Source organism: Halichoerus grypus, chromosome 5, assembly GCF_964656455.1.
Source record: "Halichoerus grypus chromosome 5, mHalGry1.hap1.1, whole genome shotgun sequence".
Lineage (NCBI taxonomy): Eukaryota > Metazoa > Chordata > Mammalia > Carnivora > Phocidae > Halichoerus > Halichoerus grypus.
The window spans coordinates 33,942,800-33,970,422 of NC_135716.1; the positions used below are offsets into that span (position 1 = coordinate 33,942,800).

Sequence of the window (27,623 nt, forward strand, 5' to 3'; positions counted from 1 at the left end):
TGGGATTGAGTCCCACACATCAGGCTCCTTGCTTAGTGGGGAGCCTACTTCTCCCTCTGCCTGCCGCTCCCCCTGCTTGTGTGCTCGCTCGCTCTCTCTCTCTGACAAATAAATAACATCTTTCTAAAAATAATAAATAAATAAACAACAACCAAAAAAACTCAAGTGGAGGTGATGGTTTGTGAGTTGCAGGGATCGGGGAAATGAGAAGCCAGAAGCTGGAGGGATTTCAAACCAAGCCAAAACCAGCAGTGACCTTAAGTGACATAGGAGACCAAGGCAGAGAAACAAAATGAAAGCCAGAAGGAGAGGAAAGAGTTAAGAAAGTGCCATCTTTTCGTGATGAAACATGGACTTGGACTGTGCCTGAAAGGGAGCTTAGTTTAGCTTAAGCCAGGTTGCACAAGTTCTACCAGGTTCAAATAAATGACCCAAACGCACACCTTCCTTTAGTTCTACCGTTACGTAGAAGTAACAGCACGACCTCCACACAGGTATAAGCGGGCCTGAAGGAGACGGCAACGTTTTCCAGACACTGCACGGCATTTGCAGTCACCTGTGTGAGTAGCCTTGCTTCTAGAGCTCACTAGCTCTGTCTGCTGCTTCGGATTTCTTAGCTCGGTCCTAAAACTCAGACCTGCCATCTTCTCTGTTCCCTAACTAATCTTCCTATGTCACTGCCAAGGCATCTCTCCTGCTTTTCTTTGTAAAAGTTATCTTTGCAACCCCTGCTCCAAAACACAGGGGAAACTTTTCTCTGCACAATGGCTAGTACAGTTTTTCCTAGGCTTTCATAGCTGGGTACTTCTAGCTCCCCAACCAAAAACCTCTGGGAAGCACCAATGCGTTTGTGGTACTGTTTCCAAAAACAGAGAAAAGGCAAAAGTCAACTAGTGATCGGACCTGGTCAGACTACCTTCACAAGGAAAAGTAGACAAAAAGGAAAGTGGTAATCCTGAGTACAAGTGAAAAACACCAGTCTCTGAACAGTTTTTCCAACGAGCGGCAGCCAGCAGCCCAGCCTCCACTTCTCTGGCCGTAACTGTGCAGCACTGACGCACGGCCCTGCACTTATCCACACAACAATGGTGGGAGTTCAAACTGTCCAGTGATTTTAAGACTCAAGTAGAATATTTTACAAATAGCTGGATTCTAAGCATTTTTTAAGTGAAATTATTTCCTTCAGATTTGAAGACCGTATTTTTCAATCCGCTCTTCTACCTCACAATTCTACTTTCATCTTCACTGCTCCCAAGAGTAAGGACTCAAGTGCCAAAAAGCAACAAGTCAGAGTATTACTACTTACAAATGACTTAAAAATGAAGCACTTAGAACAATCACGAGCACACAGCAGCTACTCAAAAATGTTATTATGATAAGCTAAAAATCCAGCATCAAGTCAGAGAGATCTTTCCTGAACATTGGACAAAATGCCAAACTAACCCAGCACAGCCTGTCTGCCCCACATGATGAGCCGTCCTGACACGGCGCTGGCTGAGCTGCTGCTGTTCTCGTGGACTAAATTTAACCAGCAAAGCTTTCATGTCAGCGGTTCCAAAGGCCTTCAGAACAGAGACACAGGCAGAAAAGAGGTTTGCACTGACTGGTGGTCAGGGAGCACTTATTCGTCATCCAGAAGACACGCGTTGTCTACACTGAACTCTTACCGCTTGGCATTTTTTCCTTCAAGCTACTAGAGTAATGTTCAAGAGATGTAAATCTCTGAAGTAATATTTTTAATGTCCTTCTTTCAGAGCAAACCCGAACACAGGTACACACCACTCCCCGGGACCTTGGGTCTGGCATATGTACAACCTGTGAGGACATTCTGTATACACTGGGTCCTTGGTCTCCTCCTTCCCCTCCTCTCAGACATAAAGTCAACCTCTATGGCTTTAATGTCCTACAGAGCATAAAGGTATAAGAAGTTGTTATTCGTCAGGATAAACAGCTTCAGTGGGAAACTAATATGAAGACTAAGGCTGTCCCTTAGTCTTTAGTCTACCATGTGAAGGGCTGGTGAGAATGGAAGATATTCCCCAAAATGGGAAAAAAAAAATTCGTGATGAGCAGAGGTTTGTGGTTTAGTTCTCAAAAAAAATCAACATTTGTGAAACTATGATAATCATATTACCTTATATTTTGTATATCTTATCAAGCCTTAAAATAGCCTCATAATGTGTACTGGGAAGGGGCTATGCTCATTTTTCAGACAACGAAAAATGAGGCCCAGAGAAGGTAAAACACTTATCCCAGGTCACACAGCAAGTTGGTAGCAGAACCAGCAACAGAACTCAAATCCCTGGGCCCAGCACTCTTTCCATTATACTAAGCTACCTCCCATATGACACAATGAAACTGGAAAAGAAAATACTGCATGGGCCTACCCTTACTAACACCACTTCTTTACTCTCTGCTGTAACTTTCTCTCAGCGCATGTTGCCACCTCTTGAGGCACAGCCATACGAAAGAATCCTTGGGGGGTGCATATACACCGTACTTAATATTTTCTCAAAGAACATCTCGTGCAGAATGACAGAATACAGGAAAAAATGACACGGTAGTGTCAACAGTATAAGACCTAACATTAAAAAACCTGACTTTTAGTCCTAACTTTCTCCCTGGACACTAATACAGCCAATACAGCCAAATGCCTTAGGCAACTATTTAATTCTTCTGTATTTTTACTTCTTTCTCCACAAGAATAACTGCTCCAACTACTTCACAGAATCGTTGTAAATATCAAATGAGATAATGTATTATCAATCCGTATATTTAAAAACACTTAATACAAGTTTTTTTTCATGGAAGATATAGATTAAGTAGAATCTATGCTCACTGAAAATTGAGATCAACATGGTACTCTAGCAGCCATTTTGGTATACTTCCTTTGCAAGAGAAATGAAGAATTATAGACATATAGTAGGTATACAATAAATACTGAATGAAGAATTTTCAGAAGGTGGCAAAGCATGGCAGAAAAAGTACCATACCAGTGACCTGGGTTCTAATTCTAGCCCTGCCATCAATGAGATGTGTGACTCTGGGGAAACCACTTCACCCCTGTGGCCTCAAACTTCTCCACCTATAAACATGAGACAGTCGATCAGACTGTACAAAGTCCCTTCCAGGTCTTTAACTGCGATAACTAGAGTTACTTATTTATAAGGTGAAAAAGATGGTCCTGAAACCGTAAATTTACCACAAAGAAAAGATAAAGCTATTTCCTAACCCAACATTCCAACTCTAAAAAGGAATTCTAGGAAAGAAAGAAACAGGTTTTACAAAGACTACTACTTACTTGCTAGACCTTGGAACTACCATTTCAGCTAGTGTTTCATACTGCTTAATCCAGTCGTTGTGGTTTAACCTGCAGAAAAGGTACAGTAAGTAGTGGAAAAGAAAAAAGAAGTCTTACCTCCTGCCATAACCAGAAAGAGAAAAAAATATGGGACAAACAGGAAATTCAACTAAAGTATACCTCAAATCTATGTAACCAAAAAAAAAATTCAAGTTTCCTCCTGAGAAACAGTAAGTATGAAGCAGGAAATACAGTTCACCACTCTTATATCCAGTAACTATTGCAAAAGAGGCACATCCTAGAACTAAGTTTCGAAAGCAAGTAAAGCAAAGTACAGATTTTAAATGACTTTCAAACTTCAGAGGTAAATGCATTACCTTATTAAAAATAAATTAATTAATTTAAAGGCCATACTGAAATCTCTATCATGTCTATTCACTGGCCGTTACGAAAGGCTGGATCAAACCGTATTTACTAAAAGCACAGTGTACCAGGAAGCATTGAGTAAATTAAGTGACAGCAAACCATGCTGCACAGAACATTGTGCAACAACCCTCTGTAGAGGCCAACGGATTTGGGCGTGTGCAGAAAGACAGTTATGTTTGCAATTTAATGAACTGCAGTATTTGTAGGCCACATAGTGAATAATTCAACATGTAAGGTACCCTAGGTCCTATGTTTCAATTACTATGTACAGAAAACTATAAAAATTTCTGATCTTAAACACAAATTTTCAATAAAGATTGTGGCAAATCTTTTATCTGGGCAAAGGTTATTTTCCTACATAGTATAAAGACACAGATACAAAGAAGTTTATTATAAATAATCAGTGCTCTGGTATTCTGCAGTAAGGGGAGAAAAGCAGAAGCCAGATAATATTGTAGCCATAGTAAATTCAATGCGGGTGCTTTCCTACCATTTTCCAATATTCCCAGTTCCCTAACCAGATAGAAATGGAGAACACAGCAAAGGAAGAATTCGTGCAAGAATTCTGTGAAGAATCCCCAAATCTCCCACCTCAGTTTGGATCCTCCAAAGATTCCTTGATAGCGAGACTTCAGTCCAAGTCAGAAGTGAAACCATTAAGTGTTTCTCTCTCATACACACGCAGGCATGTGCATAGAGTTCTAATCCTTCCTATGAGTGTCCAAAGGTTTCATTTTACCAAGACAAACTATGATCACAGAAGAGCTGATCTCAAGAAGATTGCAAAGGATTCTCTAATCCAGGAAAACTATGCCCAGAGCCTATGCCTGTTTTCGTAAATAAAGTTTTACTGAAACACAGCCACATCCATTTTGTATGTACTATGTACAGCTGCTTTCAGCTACAACCACAAAGTTGACATGGCAGAGTTGAGTAGTTGTAAGAGACCCTTGGGCTTGCAAAATGTAAAATATTGACTATATGGCCCTTGAAAGAAAAAATTTGCTAACCCCTGACCTAATCCATCCTTTGCCTCTTAAAGGGTTTAATTCATCCTAACCAAAGATTTTTCAGAAAAACTAATACAAAGAGCTTCCTACTTTGAAAAATCTAAAATCTGTATTTTTTTAAAAATCTAAAAATTTAGCATTATTTAATTTTTAAATAAGCCCACCCTACTAAGCTGCTAAATTTGATTTGGAATTGCAATTTATAACTGATGTCTCCATTACCAGATTATGAACTCAATTCTACTATGTGTGCCATATGAATACATGTTGGTTCACAGAATGAAGGACAATGTAAGAGTCCCTTTACAATTGGGTTCTATGGAACACTTCAAATTACAATATCAGATACTAACATTTTTCTTATATTTTAACAAGTAAAAAACTTTTGTAATTACAAGACATACTTGGGAACTACGACCAGTAATGTGACGAGATACTCTGAATCAAGAACAAAGTCATCCTTCTTCACAATTTCTGCTAAACTTCTAGTTAGCAAACTTCCTCTGAGGAGTAAGAAAAAAATAATCAGGCTGATAATGCCTCCATAACACAAGTAAAGAAATAGCAGGCTAATTTTATTCGCATATATGTACTATATATACATCTCGAGAAATGGATTAATTTTATTAGTTAACGTTTTTACTTTGCAAGAAGTCAAAATTTAGCTATTTCCCGCCCTCACTATTAAAGAAATGTCAACATTTATCAAAATTTGCCTCTAGTATCTTCCTTTGTGTTTGCTTTAATTATTATAACTCAGCTCTTCTCTTGATTACATACATAATACCTTGACTGGGCAAGTGTTATTCATTATATCTCAATTAAAGTCTATTTCATCATAATTACAAAATGATATCATCTAAGGACAACCTTTGATTTTCTTCCCTCTCCCTGGGTATCATCTGATACTAAGCAATTTTGGTTAGTTAACCCAATAATCAACTCTTTCAAATCAGTCTTCATTTGGTCTCCCAGTACATTTCATAATGAAAATGACTTGCCCTGTTTGTTCCACTGATGGTATCCAACCAATTTTCCCTCTGGAATATGAACGCATAACTTGAATAGTTAAATGCTTAAAGCTACACTTGCAGTAGTCATAGTACGATGAGATCAAGAAAACAAACGTGTTCTATCTTTTAAAAACCTAACGTAAAAAAGCTAAACTTGGAAAACAGAAAAGCAGATAAATTACATTGTAAAAGGATTCTTCGATTGAATTCTTTTAAGCAAGTAATTGCTATGCAATTAAACTATGATTTGATTTAAAACAATTTTAGACAATTTTTCAGTAAAAACTTAAATGCATAAAGGGATAAACAAACAAGTACAATAAATCAGTCTCGCATCTGTTTTGACTAGGCTGAATTAATAAACTTTTCTCCATGAAGTAAACAAACACCGTTTTGATTACAAAAACAGCATAAACTGGAATTCACTAAACCCCAACAACAGCTCGTTCAGTGCATGCTAGAGTGCTTCCCCAATTCTTAATATTCACATATACTTGATATGCTTACGCATTCTTCCGTTCCAAATTCTGAAGATTTCCCTTCAAGTTATTATATGCGGATGCTCTAGATTTCAGGTCATTGTCAATTTGAGTCACTCCCTTTAAAAATGAAAAAGAAAAATAGGCAAAATTTTCCTCAATCTGCCTCTACTAACACAAAGTAGCTGTACCTGAACATTTACTTTAAAAAACACCATCACTGGTTGCTGATGTAAACCATTATTTTAAAAGCACAACTTTAAAAAAGGTCATTTAAAAAAATAACCTACTTCATTTTTAATAACCCTGGTAATTTCCATATGAATCTTTTCTACTAAAGATAACGTTTTAGTCCACATATATTTTAATTACTGTTATGATACTATTTCTTAAACCACATAAATGCAATCTAGGCTACTGGGTACAGAGATTATTGATTAAAAGGCTTTAACTTCAGAAGGCTGAAGGATTAATTTCCAAAAGTAATAAACTACACGGTTTTGCTGTTCACAACACCACTATTCTTACACAAAATATTTTTGCAATTAAATTACAATTGTGGATGAATATTATTTATAAATGTTATAAAAGCTGATTAAAAAAAAAAAACTACTAACAATTTAGGAAGAAAGTACAAATCAGCAGACTTAACATTTGAAGAACTAGTTCCAATTCAGCTCTACCATTATTACCATTCCTCTATGAGCCTGTTTCCTCATCTATACTAGTATCAGAAGATAATGATTAGATCCTTGATAAGGATCAAAAGAAAATAAGGCTCATAGTAAGAGCATCATTTTATATAAGCAAACTACTCACTTTCATAAAATTATAATGATGACCTCAGTTTTAAAACCCTTAATAATCTACTCATTTATATAGAGCACATTGTCAAATAAAGTCATTGGGAGCCAGGAAAAAGTCTGTCCAAATAATTTAAACCATAATTTTCATCCTAGCCAGATCATAACAATGTTGACAATTAAAAGGGCCTCGTCTATTTGCCCTGTTTATAGCTTCAGGTAAGACTTTTACATTTTCTCTCAAGTTCAAGGACTACAATATAAAAGGCGAGTTCATGGATGAGCTTCACAGGATCTGTGTACTCCCTGAAACTGTACATAAAATCATGTGTACGTGAATACAGGCATTTTTTTGGGTAGAGGATCGATACTGAATATCAGAAGGTGTCAGAGAACCCATAAAGTTTAATGTCTGAATCAGTACTATACATAACCATGCTAAAGTAATCATTTTTGGGGCGCCTGGGTGGCTCAGTCGCTAAGCGTCTGCCTTTGGCTCAGGTCATGATCCCAGGGTCCTGGGATTGAGCCCCGCATCGGGCTCCCTGCTCTGCAGGAAGCCTGCTTCTCCCTCTCCCTGCTGCTCTCCCTGCTTGTGTTCCCTCTTTCGCTGTGTCTCTCTCTGTCAAATAAATAAATAAAATCTTTAAAAAAATAAATAATCATTTTCATCTACCTAAATGACTACTAAATCTTTAATAGATTCCAGTTTCCTGTTCTACATAATCTGTTACCCTTAAATTTGTGTAAATCATAAATACAGAATTTTTAAGTTTACTTTCTTAAACACCATTGATAAAATATCTAAGTTAACCACTTAAGTAAGTAAACAGCACAACTTGGATAATGTACACAGCAAAGTGTTATATTTTAACATCTTTCTTTTTTGGTAAAGTTGTACTAAGAGTACCTCCTGTTTGTATCAGTCACATATCATTTAGTTGCTTTGTCAAAACCTAAAGAGTATTGCCCAGCTAAATACTTATAAAATAAATAAAGCCACTATAAATCACTGTGTCCTACCTGTGTCATTTTTTATCTTACCTTGGCGATTATTTCAGAAATATTTTTCAGGGACTGCTTGATTGGATACTTAGCCATGTCCCACTGAAACCTTGTTATATAAGTAACCAAGTCAACTGAAATAAGGAAATAAATTAATTACTGAGAAGCAACAGAATATTTATAGGTTTCCTACACAGTAATAACTTTTAATGGAATCAGTAAAGATGTCATCATTGCTGGAGAGTCCTGATTTTAAAAATGTGGAACTATATTAAATAACATGGATTAATCAACATTTTTTACCTTGTAATCTGACTGGCTCTCTTCTCCTTACTCAAAATTTTATATTTTCATATATACACATTTTTATGTGTGTATGTGTGTATATATAGCTATATATTAAAATGCTCCTTCTAATTTGATGACTTAAAAAATGGAATATGTGCATACCTGTGATATGCCTCAAATGTCAGAGAAAGAGACACAAAGATTAAGAAACTTCAAACTGTCTCCTCAATAAGTAGAATCTGACAAAAGTATGTTCTTTCTTCGCCAACTTAAACTGAAAATAAATCTATTAAAACCAGGTGATAATTGTTTCTAGGAGTCTATACTTCAACAATCTTCAAAACACAGACCCTTTCACATTCAAATGAAAAGAATAAAAAATGTAGAGTCAAAGAGACACTCAACTACTATTCCGTTTTCGTAGCTAAATCATTCACCTTATGTAAGTCAGTACCAAATCCTGAAGTATTAGCTTACCTCCATTGGCCAACAGATTCTCCTGAACTTTATCTTTACTATCCTCCAATACATCAGCCATGTATTGAGCCACTTTCTTAACCACCCTTGGGAGGCACAAAAAAAAAAAAAAAAAATCAACAATCATTTTCAGGAAAAAGACCTATATTCCATGCTATACAATGAACACACTACATAAGCACATGAATCTGACCATATCTGTTCCCATTACATCTATCTGTATAATATAGAACATGGGTCATAACTTCTACAAATAAGGTTTTAAGGATAAAAGGGACCAAGATTTTGTTATATGTGAAGCTCAACTGAGTAACTGTAGAGATTTAAAAAGACTACATGCAATATGTTTATTAAGTCTGGAAAGAAAGTAATGGGAAACTAATGAGAAACATACATTATATGACAAAAATGGATCAATGAATCTGACTGCAAGGACCAACAACAAAGGATGGAGGCTGGGAGCTAGCATTCACCACTTACATGCTTTCACTTAGGACAAAAGAGATCCGACAGGCAACAGAATACAAGCAACACTAATGATGAAGAATGAGGTCCTGTATTATTTATTCATTAACTATTTATTAAGCATCTACTACATGCAAGGAACAGTGCTAAAGAGAAACCATAGTGCCATAACTACTGAGGCACCTAGATATCACTTTGTCAATCCCTTCATTTTATATAAGTAAAGACGTTAAGGTATAAAGAGAATAAGTGACTTAATCACAAAAAGTCACAAAGTCACAAAACCAGCTAATGGCAGAGCTGGGACTAGAAACATAGTGTCTGGACTTTGGTGTTCTTTCTCCAGTTCCATGTCTGCCTCTGGGCCCTGGGTGGGATACAAAAGTATACAAGACAAAAACAAACAAACAACACTAGTTTCACATGGAAATGGAGAGACACCAAAAGACACAAATGACTAAATACAAAGTAACCTATGGTTAAGTGCCAGCTGAGAATACCAGGTTACAGAGAGAGAAGCACAAAGGAAAAAGGGATCACTTCCAGCTACTATAATCAAAAAAGCATAATGACTCATGAGCAGGGCAATGAAGGACAGGAATGGTTTTGAAAGGATGATTAGATGGGAAGAAAGTACATTCTTGCTGCAGGGCATCCTTTGAGTCAAGATCAGGAGCGGCAGAAAAGCAAGGGCATTCAGAGGATGACAAGGGATCCACACTGCCCAGAATGCTGTGCTGAGAAGGGGAGGTTAGGCTAGGAAGGTAGCCTAGAGCCAGATTGCAGATAGATAGCCTCTGATGTCAGACTTTAGAGAGAAGTGTAACATGGTCAAAACAAGGCTTTGGACAATCTGAGGACCATATGCTCAACGGCAGGGAGGATAAACGGGTAGACAAATTAAGAAACTCCTGCAAGGGGCACCTCGGTGCCTCAGTCAGTTGAGCATCCAACTCTTGGTTTCGGTTGAGGTCATGATCTCATGGGTCCTGGGGATGAGCCCCGTGTCTGGCTCCATGCTCAGTGGGGAGTTGGCCTGAGATTCTCTCCCTCTGCCCCTCCCCTAACTTGCATGCATGCGCCCCCTCTCTCTCTCATATAAATAAATATTTAGGAGAAAAAGAAAAAGAAATTCCTGCAACATGAACCAATAAGGGCCAGAAAAAACGCTATGCTAAATGACTTCAAACCTAATAAAGTAGAACAACTGTAGAAAAAATGATGTAAACTGCTAAGTCTTCAACACATTTAGCTTGGGGATTTGTACACACACTTGGCTATGTCTCCAAAATTCACTTATCCCTTCAAAGGAGACAAGGCATTATTCCCGTGTAATTTCACAAGCATCTTATAAACAGAACCATTTGCTATGAACACGCAAAAATGGCCATATGTTTACCGCAGAAATAGTTCAGAGTGTAGAATTGCCTAGTGTCAAATTTATAAACCGAGTGTGTAATTCAGAACTTCCCAATCTCCCTGTGCATCTCTACAAGAGTATCTATGTCAAAGTACACATGGTCACCTTAAAAACTGCTCTGATTAGATTACTTGATAAGTAAAAACTGTAATCTACTCCATATATCACAGTGTTCAGCCTTTAAAAACTGGAACATTTAAGTCATTAAGCTCCCATCTGTCAATTCTACCAAGGTCTAACAACTACAGGATTTAAATTCCTCATTGTTTCAAATAAACTGACAAAGACAAGATTGCATAACAGTGCAGAAAAGAACAGCAGACAAACTGCACAGGTAACTTTTGATTCCACAACCAAATGTACTACATTTAACCTAAATACTTTCCAGATTCCTCCCCTAAAAAATGTGAACAAACCTTACACTACATTCAGGATATCCCAATGACAATTTAAGGAAAGACCTATAGCGCCAACGAGATGATTAATAAGAATCCAAATAATTACATTGTCAGGGACCTCCCTTCTTCACGTCTCTGGTGGTTATGACCTGAAACTGTAATGAGGGGATGGAACTGTAGGGAATATAATCACCTCAGGGATGGCAACTACAAAGAGATTCCTCAAACTTTTTCATAATCAAGAAACAAAGAGATGTTCATACCATCAAATTAGTGCTCTGAGAATATCATCAATACTTATTTTCACATTTGCCCTATAATTAATGCATGGAATTACTCACCGTAAAGTACTTTTAACTTTTTAAAGTTACTTTTTCTTTCATCCTTTCATTCTTTTTTTTTTTTTTAAAGATTTTATTTATTTATTTGACAGAGACACAGTGAGAGGGAACACAAGCAGGGGGAGTGGGAGGGAGAAGCAGGCTTCCCGCTGAGCAGGGAGCCCGATGCAGGGCTCGATTCCAGGACCCCAGAATCATGACCTGAGCCAAAAGCAGACGCTTAACAACTGAGCCACCCAGGCGCCCCCCTTTGACTCATTCTTATTGCCAAGTGCCTCGTCTTAAAACTTTTAATATCTCTTGCTTAATCTACTGTAAATGTGTCTGCTGACTTTTTTGCCTCCAATATTAAAGACCATCAGTACATCTGTCTATTTACTTACTACACGCTGCTATGTTAAAAGGTCTCTCTGCAACATCAGCCTCTATTACCCAGAGACGCTGCATTATGGCTGTTCCATCAATAAAGAAAAGCCTAATAGCATACATGGGAAACCCTTCCAAACAGACTTCAAGAATAAGTTCCCTTAGAGCTTCAATCAAATATACATTTCTAAGATTCTCCAAAATTCTGTTATCTTACAAAATTGTACCTCTTTACCCAAACCCTAAGTATTTAAATGCTCTGTATTCCAAGAATCAAAGGAATCGTAGACTGGTTCTGCCAATTAATCAAAATGCAAAAAGTGATCAAGGATCCCATATCCATCTTCAGCTGAAATACAGAGCAAGTAAGTATCAGGAGTGACTAAAACTGTGGTTTAGAAAAACTTTTACTGTAACTGAATTTTAAAAACAAGAGCATCATTATCTTCAAATAAATGGCATAACATCTTATGTTCACAGAACAAAGACTTAAAATTATTAGGATGGCAATATTCCCCAAACTGACCTACAGATTCAACACAATCCCCATCAAAATTTCAGCTGACTTCTTTCCAGAATTTTGACATGATGATCCTAAAATTCATATGAAAATGAAAGGTATAAGAATGGCCAAGAAAACCTTGAAAAAGAAAAACAAGAGAGAATTCACACTTTCTGATTTCAAAACTTACTACAAAGCGACAATAATAAAGACAATGTGGTGCTGGCATAAAGACAGAAATAAGGATTAGAAAGAAATATAAAACTGAGAGTCCAGAAATAAACCCTCACATTTACACTCAGTTGGTTTTCAGCAAGGGTGACAGGGCAATTCAATGGAGAAAAAATAGTCTTTTCAACAAATGGTGCTAGGAGAACTGGATACCCACATGCAAAAAAGTGAATTTGGGGCTCCTACCTCACATCATATACAAAAATTAACTCAAAAAGGATGTAAGACCTGGGGTGCCTGGGTGGCTCAGTCAGTTAAGTAAGTGTCCAACTGTTGATTTTGACTCAGATCATGATCTCAGGTTTGTGGGATCGAGCCCTACGTCAGGCTCCACACTTGGCCCAGTCTGCTTGACATTCTCTCTCTCCCCCTGCTCATACTCACTCACTCTCTAAATAAATAAAATCTTTAAAAAAGGATGTAAGACCTAATGTAAAAGCTAAAACTATAAAACTCATGGAAGAAAATATAGCTATAAAACTGTGTCACCTTGAATTAGGCAATAGTTTCTTAGACATGATATCAAAAACAAAAGCAACAAAAAATAGATACATTGGACATCAAAATTTAAAATTTTATGATTCAGAGGCACCTGGCTGGCTCAGTCAGTGGAGCAGCAACTCTTGATCTCGGGGTTGTGAGTTTGCGCTCCACACTAGATGTAGAGATTACTTAAAAATAAAATACTTTTAAAAAAAAATTGAGGGGGGCACCTTGGGTGGCTCAATCTTAAGCGTCCAACTCTTGATTTTGGCTCAGGTCGTGATCTCAGGGTCTGAGATGGATCCCTGCAGCAGGCTCTGTGCTCAGCAGGGAGTCTGCTTGAGATTCTGTCCCTCTCCCTCTCCCTTTGCCTCTCCCCACTGTTTGCATGTATGCACACTCTCTCTCCCTCTAAAATAAGTAAATAAATCTTTAAAAAAAAATTGTGCCTCAAAGGACACTATTAAGAAAGTGAAGACAGGGTGTCTGGGTGGCTCAGTCGTTAAGCATCTGCCTTCGGCTCAGGTCATGATCCCAGGGTCCTGGGATCGAGCCCCGCATCGGGCTCCCTGCTCAGTGGGAAGCCTGCTTCTCCCTCTCCCACTCCCCCTGCTTGTATTCCCTCTCTCGCTGTCTGTCAAATAAATAAAATCTTTAAAAAAAAAGTGAAGACAACCCACAACCCAGAATGAAAGAAAATATGTACAACTCACATCTGATAAGTGACTTGTCTCTAGAATTATAAAGAACTCTTACAATTCAATAATAAAAAGACAAGTAAGACGATTAAAAAATGGGCAAAGGATCCAACAGACATCTCTCAAAAGAAGAAACACAAATGGCCAGTGTAAATGCATGAAAAAATGCTCAACACATCACTAATCTTTAGGGAAATGCAAACGGAAAATGCAATGAAACACTACTTCCTATCCGCTAGAATGGCTATAATAAAAAAGATGAACAGTAACAAGTTCGTCAAGAATGTGGAGAAATTAGAACCTCTATACACTGCTAGCGGGACTATAAAATGGTGCAGCCTCTTTGGAAAACAGTCTGGCAATTCCTCAAAATGTTAAAAATAGAGCTACCATATGATCAGTAACCCCACTCTCCTAGGTACATACCCAAGAGAAATGAAAACATAGGAATATACAAACACTTGTATACAAATATTCATACCAGTATTATTAGCCAAAAAATGGAAATAAATAACCTAAGTGTCCACCAACTGATAAATGGATTAATAAAATACGGTGTATATGTACAATGGAATATTCTTTGGTAGTAAAAAAAAAAAATTGAAATGGGGCACCTGGGTGGCTCAGTCGTTAAGCGTCTGCCTTCGGCTCAGGTCATGATCCCAGGGTCCTGGAATCAAGCCCCGCATCGGGCTCCCTGCTCAGTGGGAAGCCTGCTTCTCCCTCTCCCACTCTCCCTGCTTGTGTTCCCTCTCTCGCTGTGTCTCTCTCTGTCAAATAAATAAAATCTTAAAAAAATAAATAAATAAAATAAAAATAAAAATAAATAAATAAATAAATAAAAATTGAAATATCAATACATGCTATGACATGGATAAACCTTGAAACATGCCAAGGAAAAGAAACTAGTCACAAGAGACCATATATTGTATGATTCCATTTATATGAAATGTCCAAAATAAGCAAATCTTATACATATGTCAGAAAATAGATTAACAGGCAGGGAGTAAGGGGGGACAAGTAACAGAAGGTTTGTGATGGTGGAAGTGGGAGAGTGATGAAAATGTACTGTAACGGACTGTGGCGATGGCTGCACAACTCTGTGACTATATTAAAAATTGCAGTACACTTTAAATAGCTGAATTGCATGGGATGTAAATTATATCTCAATAAAAATATGAAAAAGACAGTCACGATTTTCATACTTCAAACAGGTATATTTTATTGTATATAAATTGTACCTTCATAAAGATGATTTACAAAGAAAAAAGAAGTCATTATTTTCTAAAACCATTCCAATAAGCAGAGTATCCATGTGATAATAAGCCCAATGTCCAGTTAGCCTGATAACAGTGACTCTCATTTTGCTCTAGTCTATGCATATAAGTACATTACCCTTCTACAAATGCATCCAGTTTAGCCAGTTCATCCGACAAACCAACCAAGACATCCAGTGTGCCAACCTAGGAGGGAAATAGACCATTTTACTACCTAGGTTTCATCCCCCCCCCTTTTTTTTTTTACAAGGTGATACAACATCTTGATTTGAAGGGCCCACAAATCTTAAGTTTTCCGTATTTTATTTCATAATGCACAAGTGTGGTTAAAAAATGTTTGTCAGACATTTCAAAGCTATTTTTATGTGGAAGATAATCCTCTAATTCATGGGTACAACCACTATTTAAGATGTGCAGATTCCCTAATGGCAGGCCTCTGCCCCTACCCGTGCTGCTCAGCGACAGGTGGATCATCTGAAGTCATGGTTTACAGCAGCACCTCTTAAATAGGGGTCCATGACTATCAGTGTCTCAAAGCAATTCATAACTCCCCAAATACAATTTTAAGTATTTCTTAAATGAATGCGATGTATAAGTGCCTGCTGTTAACCAGCAAAATAAAAGTATCATGATTTTTTCTATTCTGTAAAATTACTGACAGCCTGCTTCCCTTTGAGGCTGCCAGGTTACAGATCTTCAATAACTGTTAAATAAATTAACCACATTAAATAACTAGGTGAGATTTGCCAAGTATGATTAAAGAGGTACAAAGGTAAAACATTTACAACATTACTGAACACTATATGAATTTAACAAAAAATCGGGTTCACTGTGAAATTTAATATATATTACTAAGATTTTTCACTTCTGAAGATCATATTTGTGAATGTAATATATCAAATATTTTCATAAGATTTCTCATTACAATTTATAGAAAAAGCACAAAAGTTTTTAAAAACGTTATCTCACTTTGGTAGTTTACTTCTAAAATCTCAATTTCCTCATTATTTAAAATCTGAAGATCAGAGAGAACAAGGTAAGTTTTCAGTTATGCCAATGACTGGAAATGAGCTTTTTTTTTTTTTTTTTTTGAAGGAACCCAGATATCTCATTTCTTCTAAAAGGTAAGCACAGACAACTGTCCTCTTCATGATGAACTCACACACTATTTTACACCACGCAGTTTTACCTTTAAGTCAGGAATGTTAAACTTTGAAGCAATAGCAAGATTATTGTTCTTCGTAGTTGCTGCGTGCAATTTCTCCCAAGTTTGCTGACATGTTTTCTCCCCCGGAGCAGATATAAGCCAGAACTCAGTCATATTTGTTACCAAGTATTTTTTCCAAAATCAAGAGTGACTCTGAAAGGTAAAACAAAACAAACAAAAAATACCTTTAATACCATTTGTTCCTAAAGTATTTCAGAGTCACAGGATAAGATAATTATTAACCTGTTTCAAAACTAATCCAACACTGGCAGATGATCTCAAGCAAAGTAAAATTTACTTACCTGGAAGTAAATCCACATAAATGGTAAAAGGGGATTTATTTATACTAGAAAAAAAAAATGAGGGGCGCCTGGGTGGCTCAGTTGGTTAAGCGACTGCCTTCGGCTCAGGTCATGATCCCGGAGTCCCGGGATCAAGTCCCGCATCGGGCTCCCTGCTCAGCAGGGAGTCTGCTTCTCCCTCTGACCCGCCCCCCTCTCATGCTCTCTCTCTCTATCTCATTCTCTCTCAAATAAATAAATAAAATCTTAAAAAAAAAAAAATGACAAAGACCTAACACAGGAAGTATCTAATTTTTTTTAAATTACAAAACATCTAAAATGGGAATTACTCAATGAAGTGAGACTACTCAAAATACTAGCTACCAACGGTTTCATTTCACAAAAGAAGTAGAAGAGTCACAAATTTATAGGTTTATCTTAAACTTTTAAAACATAAAACCAAAATAGGAAATTTAAAAACATGCACAACTTTTACCTTTGAGAAGGAATTGAACGAATGCATTTGAACAGTAGCCACTAAATAAATTTGTCATATCTGGCTTAGCAACTCCAACAAAGTTAGCCAAATTGGTCATTAACTTTAATCCACATTCAACCTAAAGGAATCTCCTCAAATCCCTGGCGTATACTTAGTTGCCATCAAACATTCATAAATTTGCAAAAGAAATCTCGCCAATTGGCCTTATATGTAAAAATATGATTGGGGGGGGTAGTGATACAATCCCACTGGATCTGAGTGAGAGGCTGTGTGTGGATCCCCTTTCCAAAGAGTTCCATTAAGACACAACCAACCCTCAGACGCCTGGGTGGCTCAGTTGGTTAAGCATTTGCCTTCGGCTCAGGTCATGATCTCAGGGTCCTCCTACTCAGCAGAGAGCCTGCTTCTCCCTCTCCCTTTGCCTGCCACTCTCCTCTCTTCCTCTCTCTCTCTCTGTGTCAAATAAATAAATAAATAAAATCTTAAAAAAAAACAAAAGACACAACTAACCCTCTTCTACAACCTCCCTTTTTCCTCCCTCCCTCTCACACGGAAAAACAAAAGTCTAGAGCCAAATGTATTCAGAATCTAAGTAGGTAAAGTATACAAACTCAAAAATGAAAATATTACCATACCATTATTTCCACTTTAATATGTCTTCATTAGAACCACCATAAACTTTCCTACTACCTGTGACTGTTGACGCTCCCCTGAATAGAAAATAACTACCTTACAAAGTTGTCCTGATAACAAAATCATATAATGAATGTGAAAAGACTTTGTAAATTTAAATTTCCTTTAAGATGTAAAGTATTATAGCTAATCATAATGGACTTTTATTAATTTCATGATTTCATTCAGCCTATTTTTAGAATTATAATTGAAGTAATCCCATGCAATTATTATACAACTGAAAGTGCAGTGAACACAGACACCATTCTATATATTTATCTTTTTCCAATTTCTGCTTGTAGAGCATCTACTATATACCAGGTACTGTTGTAAATGTTTTATACATTATCTCGATCTTCCCGATATCTCTATGAGATACACATCATCCTCCCCATTTACAGATAAGAAATTCAGACAGGTTAAACTGGTATAAACATAGATGGTGGTATTAAATGACTATCTCAAAAACTCTACTCTAAAATGATTTTTCCAGGGCGCCTGGGTGGCTCAGTTGGTTAAGAGACTGCCTTTGGTTCAGGTCATGATCCTAGAGCCCTGGGATCAAGTCCCACACTGGGCTCCCTGCTCAGCCGGGAGTCTGCTTCTCCCTCTGACTCTCCCCCTTCTCGTGCTCTCTAATAAATAAATTTAAAAAAAATAAAATAAAATGATTTTTCCAGCATTAATGATAAAGATGCATTTAAGAGCTACACTCTCTCAAATGATCAACAAACTAAGCACAGGCTTGTTAGTGATGGCAAGCCCAGACAAAGCATTCAGTCTGGCCAGAAAATAGTACAGCTTAACTGGCCATCCATGGAAGGAAGCCAGAGCACCAAGTTCTAAAGAAGCCATCCAGAGATAAGCTTTGACTTGAAAACAAAACCATTACTAGACTACCTGAGAAACTTCAAATGTTAAATTTTAAAGCTATTATATAAATATCATTCTACCCATATTCTTTTCCAACTTAATTTTTTCATTCAACCTGTTTTTCGAATTATTCATGGTGATCCATATATGTAGTTCATTCATTTTAATTGCTATAAGGTATTTTATGAATAACCTAAAATTTATTATCCATTTTCCTCTGGAAGGATAGTTACATTTTACTTTTTTGCTATTATAAACAATTTTGCAGTGAACGCTTGTGCATGTCTGTTTTTGTGAAAGAATTTCTGCAGGATAGAAGTAAAACCGCTGAATTGAGTATGATCACGTGGTAGACTGTCTTCAAATATGGAGGCGACAAGTCTTTCCATGCTCCAATGCAATGTGACTGCCACTCCTCCCATCAAAAGGTGGATTCTATTTCCCCTCATCTTGAATCTGGGCTGGTCTTGTGACTTGCTCTGACCAACAAAACTCAAGGAAGCCACACTATATGAGTTCAGGGCCCAGGCTTCAAGAGGCCTTGCAACTTCCACTTCTGTTTCTTATGGTCCTCAAACCACCATGGAAGGAAGCATGTAGTCTAGTCTAGTGGAAAATAATAGGCCACATGGCAGAGAAACAGCAACACTAGGGCTGAGCAACACTAGGGCTGATAACCAGCAGAAACTACGGAATAGCTGAGTTTCTTGAAACTTCCAGCATAGTGAATGTTCCAGCTGAATACAGCCCCATCAATGAGCCCAAGTGAAACAAGCAGAAGCAGCACTGAGACAACCCACAGAATCAGGAGAAGTAAGAAATCACTGTTTTAAGCCCCTAAAGTTTGGGGTGGTTTGTTATATATCATGAGATAACTGACAAAAACCATCATCAACTTTGCTGGGTACTGACAAACTGTTCTCCAAAGCAGTTACCAACTGAAGTTCCCACACAATGGTATAGACTGTTCATAAATATGTATTTACAGAAAATACAGAAAGGAGCAAGGTGCTTCAGCTATGTATTTAAGATTTATTTTAAAAAATATCTGGGGCAGGGGCACCTGGGTGGCTCAGTCGTTAAGCGTCTGCCTTCGGCTCAGGTCATGATCCCAGGGTCCTGGGATCAAGCCCCGCATCGGGCTCCCTGCTCAGCGGGGAGCCTGCTTCTCCCTCTCCCACTCCCCCTGCTTCTCCCTCTCCCACTCCCCCTGCTTGTGTTCCCTCTCTCACTGTCTCTCTCTCTGTCAAATAAATAAATAAAATCTTTAAAAAAAAAAAAAATATCTGGGGCAAATATGGCAAAATGTTAATACCTGTTAAATCTGGGTAGTGGATACATGGATATCTGTCAATCTGAAATATTTGAGCTTTTCTGTATACTTGAATTATTTCAAAATTATTTTAACTGTTACAAGAATATAATTACTTTATGATAAAATAAAACAGAATACTTAGCAAATTTATAAAAATTATAATTTTAATGAACTTTCAAATGGAATATCCAGAGAATAAAGTAGCCTTGTTACTACGTTAATCCTCCGAACACAACTTTTCTGTTTTAATACTAGTAAAGATGCTTTCAAATCTGTTTATGTTATGACCAAGTATAATAATATATTGAACAGGAAACCTTTCTGATGTTTTGGAATTTTTAAAAAATATTTTAGGGTCGACATATTCAGCAACTCTAATCACATAAGGTTGTAAAGGTAAGAGCTTGGACTACACCTATATTAACTACAGGATCCATCTCAGTAAGTTGCTTTTTAAATTAAACTGCTGATGAAATGTGGTTCTATCTCCTGCTTTCCTGTCATTGCCTAATCCTGTTCTCTCCTGTACCTGGGTCACCTCACCTAAGCTGCTCCAACCCTGCTTGCTATCTTTTCACTTGCCTTTGGCCACTTCAGCTTTGGCTTTTCCCTATCTCTGGTCTCCTCCATCTAATATTCTTACATTTATCAAATCTAGCTTTTTTTTTTTAACCCAAACACCAATTACAGGACTACCTTGAACTTTAAAATTCTTGATTAATTAGAGAATCCAATAATATCTTTCAACCTCTTTTTTAATAACCCAGATCTTCTACGTGATGGTAGTTTTTGGAAATTTGAGGTTTTATTATTATTATTTATACAAATGGTTCTGTTAAAGTATATCTGACGACATTTTATACCTCCTCTCCCCTCAAAAGAGCAGGTGATTAAATCGATTAAGTTCTTCCTGAGATTTTAAAATTATTCAAAATGTACCTTCTTCAGAGACTGTAATAGTATGAGCTACTACAGTAGATGTCACTATCATGCCATTTAGAGTTCTAGAAAATCTTTTTCATCCAACAGGTTTCCAAAGTATTTCAAGAAATAAGAAAAAGGACCCCGTTTCTTATCTATAAATACCTGCCCTACCCTATTTCACTGAGCTTTTATTAGGATCAAATGAAATAATGTCATAATAATTCTAAGCAAACGTAGAGTCTAGTAACGTCTAGGAAAGGGGTGCCAGGCTGGCTCAGTCAGGGGAACATGTGACTCTTTATCACAGGGTCCTGAGTTTGAGCCCCACGTTGGGTGCAGAGATTACTAAAAAAAAAAAAATAAACTTAAAAAAAGGTCTAGGAAACTTATAGAAAGTACTCTAATTCCATCTTTCAACTGGAGACTTCCCTAGGGCCTGTTTGGTGATGGGGAGGAAGAGGTGTCCTCTATGTTTGGTACTGTGTTAGACACGTCTCCTATGCTATCTCATTTAATTCTCAAGACAGCCCTATGAATTAAGCAGTAATACTTGAAGAGGTTACTAATTTACCAAGGTTACATAAGTGGCAAATGGGGTTCAAATCTCACTGGGTTTGACTGTAAAGCTATGTTCTTTCTACTGTGTCATGCTAGAAGAAAATGTTCTGCACTCAGACCCACCTGAGCTCTCCTATTTGGAGAGATCCACTTGTAACCTTAAACCCTTTTGTCCTGTTTCCTTCCAGGCTCCGACGTAGGCCCAAGGAATTCTCTGCTAGATAAAGGGACCTGATCTGAGCTTCCCTTCCCTTTTTGTTTCATCCAGGATCATCACAATTTCTAAAACAGCAACACCCAACATCGCAAACTATCCTAGCTCCTAGAAGGAACAATGATATCTCCAAACAGAAAAGCAAAATAAATAAGAGATTCAAAAGACCTGGAGACAGAATTTAAATTAAATTTAAAAAGAGACCTTGATTTCAGAAAGAAAAAAAGCACAAACTTTGGAGTCCATAATAGTTAAAATCCTAACTAACTCTATCCTCTCACTAGTTTCCTCATCTGTGGAATACTACAAATCTCTTCACAGAGCTGTTGGAAGGAGTCAACAAAACGATGAATGTAAGAAATGCCCATGAGAACAGCCATCAGTAAATCTTTTGCAAAATCCCTTTTTCTCTGTTTCTGAACAATGTTACCCGGTGGACACAAGTCACATAAAAGATATTTCTCCTTGAGGGGCACCTGGCTGGTTCAGTTAGTAGAGATGTGACACTTGATCTTGGGGTCACTGAGTTCAAGCCCCACACTGAGTGTAGAGCTTACTTAATTAAAGAAAATTCTCCCTGAAATTTAAGAAACCAGTTCCCGATAAAATTTATCTTTGCAGATGAATACACATATGTACTTTTTGGGATCAGAAAATGAAATCCATATTGCTAAAAACATTTCTCCTTTTATCTCAGCTGCATGGAAACAGAGTCAAAATTGGGTGTCCACTGGTTATCTTCTCATTAAGAACCTAGACACTTCCACCTCCTCTGAATGCTTCAAATGACTTCTGTTTTTATTCCTAATCATTTCCCTTTATTTCATCTTAAATATTGGAATTCAGGCATAAATACAGACAAATCATCTGTTAAACAAAAGAGAAAATTAAAAGGCACTCCAATCAAATGTTGGAGTTCCTCAAGACTCAGATCTAGGTCTAAGTCCCTCTGCTATATGTGGGTATAAATGTGTGTATACAGGGCGCCTGGGTGGCTCAGTCAGTTAAGCGTCTGACTCTTCATTTCAGCTCAGGTCATGATCTCAGGGTCGTGGGATCAAGCCCTGCAACCAGCTCCATGCTCAGCCAGGAATCTGCTTCTCTTTCTCTGCCCCAACTCCCACTTGCGCACTCTCTAAAATAGTTTTTTTTTTAATCTTTAAAAAATTTTTTTTAAAAAATGTGTGTATAGTTTTTCTCTTGAAGATGTTATCTATACTCAAGGAAATTCCAGGCTAGATGCTAAACACTCTCCCAAATTTTTATCTCCAGCCCAGGCCCCTCCGCTGCATCTAGAGCTGTACCCAACAAGCCTCCTCAACTAACTAGAAGATGTCTCCACTTGGATGTCTCAAAAGCACCTAAAACCCAACATTTCTAGTCAAACTCATAATCTCTTCCCCAAAACCTTGTCCTACTCCAGTGTTCCCTGAGTTAGTACAGGTGTACCCCTGCAACATTAGACAATCAGAATGTCAAATGTCATCAAGATAACGGCCAATACTTATTAGGCACTTCCTATTTACTAGCACCAGTCAAAACACTCCATACATATTAACTCAGTATGTTTAAAACAACCTTATCAAATAGGTAGTAGTTACAAATGAAGAAACCAAGGCACAGAAAGTGCCTCATCTATTAGGAGATATATAACATGTATCATATATCATGATTTGCTAAGATGATACCATATATCATTATATGCTAAGAATGAAATGTATTATATGCTTTCATAGCACCTTCTTTTCAGTATTTCCCTGAGGGACACTTTTTATTAATGTCTTTTTTCCAAATAAACTTCCCCTTGGAGTAGATGGAAACCATGACAGTTTTTGCTCACAACTCAGTATCCTCAGTACCTGGCACAGAGGCCAGTATGTAGAACCTCAAAAAGTATCTGATGAATATTTTTTTTTAAGATTTTATTTATTTGAGAGAGCACATGCGCTCATGAGTGGGGGGAGGGGCAGAGGGAGAGGGAGAAGCAGACTCCCCGCTGAGCAGGGAGCCCTACAAAGGGCTCAATCTCAGGACCCTGAGACCATGACCTGAGCCAAAGTCAGATGCTTAAATAACTGAATACTCTTGAATGAATAAATAACTGTGAGGATTAAATGAGATAATAAAGTACCTGGTTTATAACTGGTTACCTCCCTTCACTTCCCCTGTATTTTTTAAAATCAACTTTATTGAAATATAGACAATAAAATGCACTCATTATAAAAGTACTGTTTAATGAGTTGACAAACGTATACACCTGGGGAACCACCACCACAACCAAGATTAAAAACATTTCTGTCATCCCAAAGCCTTCCCTCACACCCAATCCCAGTCAATTCCTACTGCACTGCCAGCCCTGGACAGATGCTGATCTGCTGTCACACTATAAATTAGTTTTGCCTGATCTAGAAGTCCACTGTAAATGGAAAATACATTATATATTCTTTGTATTGGGCTCCTTTTGCTCAGCAGATCTTTGATATTTATCCATGTTGTGGGTATCAGAAGTACACTGTTTTATGCTTACTATTCATTACATGAATGTACTACAGTTGGCTTATTTATTTGTCTGTTGATGGACATTTAGACTGTTTCTGGTTTGGGGCCATGGACAACCAAGTTGCTATGAACATTCCACTACAAAGCTTTCTGTGAAAATATATTTTCATTTCTCTTGGGAAGTGGAATTCCTGAGTCGAATAATTAGCATATACTTAACTTCATAAGAAGCTGCCAAACTGTTTTCCAAAGTAGATACATTAACTAGGTATGCAAGTTCCAGTTGTTATACTGCTCACCAACACTTAGTGCTGTGAAGTGTTCAATTCTGCTAATTTACCAATTTTTTCTTTTATAACTAATATGCTGTGGCATAAGAAAAATTTGCCTACTCCACAGCTTGGACTTCACTGAGCTTCTTCAATCTCTGTTTAGTTTTCATCAAATCTGAAAAAATTTCATCCATTATCTTTTTCAATTTTTTTTTCTGCTCCCCTTTCCCTTCTTTTGAGACAAAAATCACATGTTGAACCACCCAACATTGTCCCACAGGTCAAAAAGCTTCTATCCATTTTTTTCAGTTGTTTTTCTATGCTTCAGTTTGGGTACACTCTTGCTCTATATTTTAGATTGCTGAACTTTTCTTTAGAGTATTCTGCTATTCATCTCATAAAGTGAATTTTTCACCTTAGATGTATTTTTCAGCTTTTTAAGTTCCATTTTTTTAAAAGTAGGCTTCAAAGCAAAGCTTGACTGTAGTTATGCTGTGAGCACAACAATGAAAATGTATTGCTTTGGTAATAAGGGGAGAAATGTTCACTTTTGTTTAAAAAAAAAAAAAACAAAAACAGGGGCGCCTGGGTGGCTCAGTCATTGGGCGTCTGCCTTCGGCTCAGGTCATGATCCTGGGGTCCTGGAATCGAGTCAGGCTCCCTGCTCAGCAGGAAGCCTGCTTCTCCCTCTCCCACTCCCCCAGCTTGTGTTCTCTCTTGCTGTGTCTCTCTCTGTCAAATAAATAAATAAAATCTTTAAAAAAAAAAAATTAAAATTAAAAAAAAAAAACAGTGCCTGAATAAACGTCCCATACATTCATACACGTATAATTAATTTGGAAATGTATGACATGGTAACATGATTGATAAAATATAAATTCATTTTAAAGCATTAAGAAGATGTCACTTGCCATTATTAATATCCCCAGTATTGCTAGTTCTATATTACAGAAATGATTTCTGTTCTGTGGCACTTAGAAACCCTATATATCAACCCACTTTTTGCATGTTTTCTATGGCAGATTATAAACTTAAAAAGTGAAAAGCAATATGAAATACGAAATCAAGTACAGAACAAAACAAAATCTGAGTAAACTCTTGCTGGGCTCAAGAAATGCAAATTTTTATTTAATTTATCAAGGACAGAATACAGAGGATTTTAAATGCCCTATATAAATATAGTGGTGGCTTTGTGACCACAATGTAGAGTCCTGATTCATTCCCAAAATATCCCCTTGAAAAATTTTTCCAGGTCTAAAAATATTGGTGATAGAAGGCTGTAAAACTCACAAAAATGTATCTCCTAGTTTGCTTCTTTCTTGGAAATAAAACTCAAATCTGCCAGTCTTCACTCTCATCACTCAAAAACTGAGTTTTTCTGCCTTACCTTCATAATCTTCCTGAACTCTTATCAATCTTGACCTCAGGCCTGCCTGCCTTTAGTTCTCTTCCTACTTGCCTCTGCTCAGACAGTCCATTTTGCACAAAACTTCTATTCCTGTCTTAACCAACTCAAACTTTCCTTAACAAAAAGGTTTTCCCAACTAAGCCTAACCATGCACTAAATCCATTATTATAATCCCAAACCAGTATGTTCCCATCAGTATGTTCTCCTTCAACCCGTTTAAACCCATGTAATTAACTGCGTTAAAGCAGACATCTATTTGGTGTTTTGTTACGTATCTCTTGCTTGACTATAACTGTTTTCAATTTACGGTCATATCATTCATGTCACCAAATGTTGTAGGTGCTTAAGTTTTCAGAACTGTGGTAGGATTTAAGAAGCAAAACAAATAAAATGCACTCCCTATCTTTTTTTTTTTTTTAAGATTTTTTATTTATTTATTTGACAGAGACAGTGAGAGAGGGAACACAAGCAGGGGGAGTGGGAGAGGGAGAAGCAGGCTTCCCGCTGAGCAGGGAGCCCGATGTGGGGCTCGATCCCAGGACCCTGGGACCATGACCTGAGCCAAAGGCAGACGCTTAACGACTGAGCCACCCAGGCGCCCCTGCACTCCCTATCTTGAAGGAGCTTACAAACACGTGCACACAGGTCTGTGTAAGTAAGTAGGTCTCTGTGTGCTGATAGGGGTGGGAGGAAAACTTAATGCAGATGACAACACAAAAAAGAAAAATCGAGGCAGAATACATTGGAGGGGCTCCTGGGTAGTTTAGTCGATGAAATGTCTGACTCTCAATTTCAGCTCAGGTCATGATCTCAGGGGTGGTAGATGAAGCCCCAAGTCAGGCTCTGTGCTCAGGGCAAAACCTGCTTGCGATTCTCTCCCTCTCTCTCTCCCCCTGCCCTGCCCCCCTGCTTGTGCATGTGTGCATGCACATGCACTCTTTCTCTAATCTTAAAAAAAAAAAAAAGACTACATTGGAGCATAAGAGAAACACTGGTCCAATTTTTAAAATATTATTTTGTCTGACTGCAATAAGTATGCTGCTTGAAAAAAAAAAAACAAACAGTAACAATTATTTTTCAAAACGGGAGAAAGGAAAGGAGAGAAAGGAAAACCTGGGTACAAAGCTCTGTTTATTTACTGTGTCAACCCACTACTGGGAATTTGAAGGCTGTAGATTATTTTCCTACCACAACTGACTTGAATATAAAAAACAGTAAAGCAATAACCATCACAACAACATAAAAGGTTAAGATAATAAGCTCAAAGAGAGACCTGCTGGCATCTCTTCTTGAAAGTGTGAGCCCTTGGGCGCCTGGGTGGCTCAGTCGTTAAGCGTCTGCCTTCGGCTCAGGTCATGATCCCAGGGTCCTGGGATCGAGCCCCGCATCGGGCTCCCTCCTCAGTGGGAAGCCAGCTTCTCCCTCTCCCACTCCCCCTGCTCGTGTTCCTGCTCTCGCTATCTCTCTATCAAATAAACAAATAAAATCTTTAAAAATTTTTTTCACAATAAATTAAGACTGAAGGTGGTTTACATGCAAAACAACCTCCTTTTCAGTACTTGAAAATACCAAGTTTACTAAAGTGGCCTATTTCAACAAGCGCAAGAAACACCTCAGATGTTAGTGAAATATCAATCACACAGCCTTCCAACTGCGATACATCAACTTTTAAGAGAATTCATCAATGCAAAAGATTTACCACAATCCATTCATTTTAAAAAGTTGCCACATCCTACCCCAGAAATTGTTAACACCATACAAATAAAAAGCAAGAACAACTATTTCCTCTTTGAATGTTAAAATTCTACCCTTCAAAACAGAAGCATCTTAATTGAGATTGTGGGAAGGGGTTACTGGTAATAAAACTTGTTTAAAAGTTTCCAATAACTAAAAGGGGAATTTTACCTTTCAAGGAGTA

General features: G+C 37.5%; 1 protein-coding gene across 1 annotated transcript in view; it reads right to left on the reverse strand.

The window, feature by feature from the left end:
- ATP6V1C1 (ATPase H+ transporting V1 subunit C1) overlaps window positions 1-27,623 on the reverse strand; it is a 41,865-nt gene that overhangs the window by 8,855 nt on the left and 5,387 nt on the right. The window contains exons 2-8 of the mRNA XM_078072158.1: window positions 16,173-16,343; window positions 15,102-15,169; window positions 8,803-8,888; window positions 8,077-8,171; window positions 6,258-6,349; window positions 5,142-5,240; window positions 3,302-3,370 (exon numbers count right to left, since the gene is read on the reverse strand). Coding sequence (XP_077928284.1) covers window positions 3,302-3,370; window positions 5,142-5,240; window positions 6,258-6,349; window positions 8,077-8,171; window positions 8,803-8,888; window positions 15,102-15,169; window positions 16,173-16,304 — 641 coding nt within the window. The 5' untranslated portion in view covers window positions 16,305-16,343. The remainder of the gene's footprint in view (window positions 1-3,301; window positions 3,371-5,141; window positions 5,241-6,257; window positions 6,350-8,076; window positions 8,172-8,802; window positions 8,889-15,101; window positions 15,170-16,172; window positions 16,344-27,623) is intronic.